Source organism: Bombina bombina, chromosome 6, assembly GCF_027579735.1.
Source record: "Bombina bombina isolate aBomBom1 chromosome 6, aBomBom1.pri, whole genome shotgun sequence".
Taxonomy (NCBI): domain Eukaryota; kingdom Metazoa; phylum Chordata; class Amphibia; order Anura; family Bombinatoridae; genus Bombina; species Bombina bombina.
Genome location: NC_069504.1, coordinates 1,066,197,618 through 1,066,202,853, shown reverse-complemented (window position 1 = coordinate 1,066,202,853; position 5,236 = coordinate 1,066,197,618). Strand labels below are relative to the sequence as shown.

General features: G+C 37.7%; 1 protein-coding gene across 1 annotated transcript in view; it reads left to right on the top strand.

Moving 5' to 3' along the window:
- TMEM213 (transmembrane protein 213) overlaps nt 1–3,218 on the top strand; it is a 9,058-nt gene extending 5,840 nt beyond the window's left edge. Inside the window, exon 3 of the mRNA XM_053716239.1 lies at nt 1,004–3,218. Coding sequence (XP_053572214.1) covers nt 1,004–1,173 — 170 coding nt within the window. The 3' untranslated portion in view covers nt 1,174–3,218. The remainder of the gene's footprint in view (nt 1–1,003) is intronic.
- The last annotated feature ends 2,018 nt before the right edge of the window (nt 3,219–5,236 follow it).

Genomic DNA, 5,236 nt, shown 5'->3' with positions numbered 1-5,236 from the left:
TCACTACTGGATACTAGCGAAACAAAGTGTGAGCCAATTACAAAAGGCCAAAGGTGCAGCCACCAATCAGCAACTAATTCCCTGTAGCTCATTGCTGCTCTTGACCCTATCAAGGTAAACTCTTGAACAAAGGATATCATGAGAATAAAATACATTTAATAATAGAAGTAATTTGGAAACTTGTTTGAAACTGCATGCTCTGTCAGAATCCTGAAAGTTCTATTTTGACTCTTTAAAGTAGTTTTTTTCAAACACATTATTACTTCTGCCTGTGTGTTAAACCCCTGCAAAAGGTAAAGAAATGGTTAAAACTGCACTCTCAGCTGCAATGCATTGCGGCTCCTGATAAAAATACGACTGGTTAGCCAATTAAGTAAACAGATTACACACAAATTTACTGACCATGTCCTCCTCTGAAGTGGCAAAGAAGTACACCTTGGGGCCTATCTATCAAGCTCTGAATGGAGCTTGAGGCCCCGTGTTTCTGGCGAGTCTTCAGACTCGCTAGAAACAGCAGTTATGAAGCGAGGTCTGTCAGACCTGATCCGCACTGTCGGATCAGGTCCGACAGACATTTGTTAAATAGGCCTCTAGGTCTCTCCTAAAAGGGTTAAAGACATAAGGCCTGATGATCTTTGGATTTATTGAGCATTATATTGTATGTATCTCTTGTTCACATTCAGAACCCTACATAGCGAGATAAACAGATCTCAAGCTAAAATATGCACCTGTCAAATTGTTTGAGGGACCTCACAGTACTGAGAAGTTTTAGATAATCTCACCAGAGCAGAGAGCTTCACATTACCCGGCCCATAATGACAAACAGGTATTTGTTTAATAGTAAGATTATAGAGGATTTTATCGTTCGGCTTATACGTCCCTTTAATCACTGATATATGTGCCTATATAGGGGGAAATACATTAACGTCCCTTTAATATATATCTAATAAAAAGTACACACAAACATTCATTCCCCCAGTTCTGACGCTTCTCTCTTCTACAGAGCAGGACATCTGCAAATTGGCCAGCTTCTGCTGCATAGAGTCTGTGGATTCCTTCGGATGGATCGCTGCCGCGGTTGGCTGGAGCTTGCTGTTTCTCACACTCATTATTATGTGCATAGGAAAAGTCATGGCCCTGACCCCAGATGAACCCAAATATTTACAGGCTTAAAGGGAAAAAGCCGCCGTTAAGTGACAAAATAAAGTGAAAGTGTAACAACGCTGTATAAAAATTAGGATGCAGCAATGGAAGAGAACTGACAGCGTTTAATGGAAGCCTGGTGTTATCAGTTCCTGTTGGAAAACTTGGGTAGAAGCGTTTAATTTACCTGTATCAAAGGGAAAAAAATGAACAACTGGAAAAAATTGGATCTATTTAACTCATCTATAGTTTTATTTTGTAAATATGTATATTTTTAAAGTGATTTATTTCTAATCTGCACAGTCATTGTAAATTAGAATGCATAACACGTGCCTACACTTATGCAGCTCCGGCTCAGTGTGTCTGGTTAGAAGAGTTACCATTACAGCAAGCAGTGCAGTACTCAATAGCATGAATATATCATGATGCAGACTGTATTGTTATATTGCAGTAGTTTAGCTGGGAGGGAGAGCATACATTTTTAATAGTGGTCAGATTATCAGGGGGTTCTTTATTTGGTATGCTGTGTTCAGTATGATCCCTTTAAAGCAGTACAGGCCCTGGGGCCAAATGTGGCCCTCAAGATAGTGTAATCTGGCCCTCCATTGCTTATTAGGTAAATTATTAATTTGACCCCATCATTTTTTTTTAGGGTTCTAAGAGGTGTAACACGCTGATGTTCTAAATAGACAAACACAAGATAAATATAAAGACAAGCATTGCATTGTCCAGTGTAGACTCCCATTATGCACTGCTTGGTTACTTTTTATTCAGTTCCAGAATGATCACTTCACTTGGCTCTCAGATGATAAACATACTCTGTGTATGTCTATAGTGCACTACAGCTCCTGCCATGCACTACGTCTTGGGTAAATGTCACTTCCAGTTCCTAGTATATCCAGTTCTAAAGCACTCACTCTGTTCAAGTGGCCCCCAAGGGAAAAAGAACACTTGGCCAGTGGCCCCCGGGATACAATGAGTTTGATACCCCTGCTTTAAAGACTGTGATACAGTGCTATCAGATACATAGTTGCATCTCTGGCAGCCAAGGGATCAATATAAATCCCCCTCTTTAATATGTAATTCTCCACTAGTCATCTTCATATGAAACAGGTCACAAATCATCTTCTTTTGTGTAAGATCATTGGAAATGCTTTATTCCAAAGGCTCACAATTTTGTCAGTATCAAACTAACAAAATAAATGATTTATTTACCATTTTCACCACCACTAATGTATATTAATACCCCTGGTCTTTTTTTATTGTTTAAAATATAGATAATCCCTTTATTACCCATTCCTCAGTTTTGCATAACCAACACGGTTATATTAATATACTTTTTATCTCTGTTATTACCTTGTATCTAAACCTCTGCAGACTGCCCCCTTGTTTTTGTTTTATTTGACAGACATGCATTTTAGCCAATCAGTGCTGACTCCATGGGAGTGAGCACAATGTCATCTATATGAAACACATGAACTAACACTGTGTAACTGTGAAAAACTGTAAAAATTATTTTCAATGGCTTAGAAATCAGTTTATGAGCCTTTCAACAAAGAATACCAAAAGAGCAAAGCAAATTTGATGATAAAAGTACATTGGAAGTTGTTTAAAATTGCATGCCCTTTCTAAATCATGAAAGTTTAATTTTGATTAGACTGTCCCTTTAAACTTTCATGAGCATGTAATTTTAAATAACTTTAAAATGTACTTATATTATTAAATTTGCTTTATTGTCTTGCTATCCTTTGCTGAAGAGTAAACCAAGGTAGTCTCAGTGGTGGCAACAATGTAAAACATTACAACTTACAAACATTTTTGTAAGTTGCCATAGAGTGCTGAAGATATGTGCACACTCCTGAGCTCTTCAACAAAGAACTCCAAATAGAAAAAAACAAACAAATTTAATAAGAGACGTAAATTGTTTATATTGTATACTCTATATTAACCATCAACGTTTCATTTTGACTTTATGGTCCCTTTATATAAGAAATATCTTTACCATGCCTCAACCATTTTGTGGTCAAAACAATGTATATTTTGTGTGATTAAATATTATTTGTAAAACTCTAAAAGGTATTGCAGTTTTATTATTTAAAAAGTTTCAAAATGTATCCTTTCCTAACCAGAGAGATTTTGAAAACCTCTAAACAAATGAGCATATATGATGATTTTACAACATTTATAAGAATTGAAATACAATCTATATGTCACATACATGGCTGAATTTTAGTTAATTGATGCATCAGTTGTGGTGTGACACTCTTTGCAAGGTGAAACTGCTTCTGCTTTCATGATACTTGTAGAAACAGTTGAAGTATGAATATACAAATATCTTCTGTTTAAAGGTTGGCTGTATTGCAATTAAAATGTATTTTTATTTTACTTTAATGATTTAGGTAGAACATACAATTTTAAACAACTTTCCAGTTTACGTCTATTATTAAATTTGCTTCATTCTCTTGGTATCATTTGTTGAATTAGCAGCAATGCACTACTGGTTTCTAACTGAACACATGGGTGAGCCAATGCCATTTGGTGTATGCATGCAGAGACCAATCAGCAGCTAGAACCTGGGGTCTTTACTGCTCCTGAGCTTACCTAGATAATCCTTTTAGCAAAGGATAACAAGAGAAGGAAAACAATTAAATAACAGATGGGAATTGGAAAGTTGTTGCTTTTTGCAACTTTAGTCCTCATCTACTCAACAGAACAAGGGAAGTTAAACACATTTTACATAACCCTAATGTGTAATCACTAATTGAATTGAAGCAGCCTGCATGATGAAGTGCCGCATTGTTCCTCCTCTTTTACAGTACACAATGAAACAGATCACTGTATACCATGTCTGCACATTCCCAAAGAACACAATTATCAGTGTTTCCACTGTAGTGGTGCATTCTGGGTAAGCATATGCAAACAAGCTTTACAACTGAACATAACTTATTTTGAGAATGACCAGTTTAATGTAAATATATATATATAGTTAATTTCAGTGCTACTTCCCTATCTCTGCTGCTTAGCTCCCACAATATCCAGTGGAGATACAGCCCATATGAAGGGTATATAGGTGCATGAAGATGGGCACCATTAGTTAGTGATGTTGCATATATCATCACCAGTATTCCAAGATATCATTTGCACAAGCAGGCCAAGGACACTGAATACTAAACAAGCATTTCTGTGGGTAGGGTCCATGTACACTGTATACTTACAAACTGCTCCCTCCATTATGTCTGGCAGTGCTGGTAACCTGTACACTGTGCACAAAAAGCTTGGAGAAGCCTGGAACAGGACAGTGGGCTCTATTCACAAAGGTGAATCTCCTGTAAGAAGAGCTAAGTTAGCCCTGCACAAGAGTTTTCAAGTTACTCCTAGTCTAAAAACAAAATGTATGCTTACCTGATAAATTCCTTTCTTTCTTTTTTCCGGATATGGTGAGTCCACGGCGCCCTCAATTACTGTTGGGAATATCACTCCTGCCCAGCAGGAGGAGGCAAAGAGCACCACAGTCAAACTGTTAAGTATCACTCCCCTTCCTAGAAACCCAAGTCATTCGACCGAAGGTAAATGGAGAAAAAGGAGTAACACAAGGTGCAGAGGTGCCTGAGATTTAGTAAAATATAACTGGCTTAAAATAAATGGCGGGGCCGAGGACTCACCATATCTGGAAAGAAAGAAATGTATCAGGTAAGCATAAATTTTGTTTTCTTTCCTAAGATATGGTGAGTCCACGGCATCCTCAATTACTGTTGGGAACCAATACCCAAGCTAGAGGACACAGATGACTAGGGAGGTACAAGACAGGTATACTTAGACAGAAGGCACCACTGCTTGAAGAAACTTTATCCCAAAAGAGACCTCAGCCGAGGCAAAAGTATTGAATTTATAAAATTTGGAAAAAGTATGTAAGGAAGACCAAGTTGCAGCCTTGCAAATCTGTTCCACAAAAGCTTCATTTTTGAAGGCCCAAGAAGAGGAGACAGCCCTAGTAGAATGAGCCATAATTCTCTCAGGAGGCTGCTGTCCGGCAGTCTCATAAGCCAAATTAATCAAACTTTTCAACCATAGAGAAAGAGAAGTAGCGGTAGCT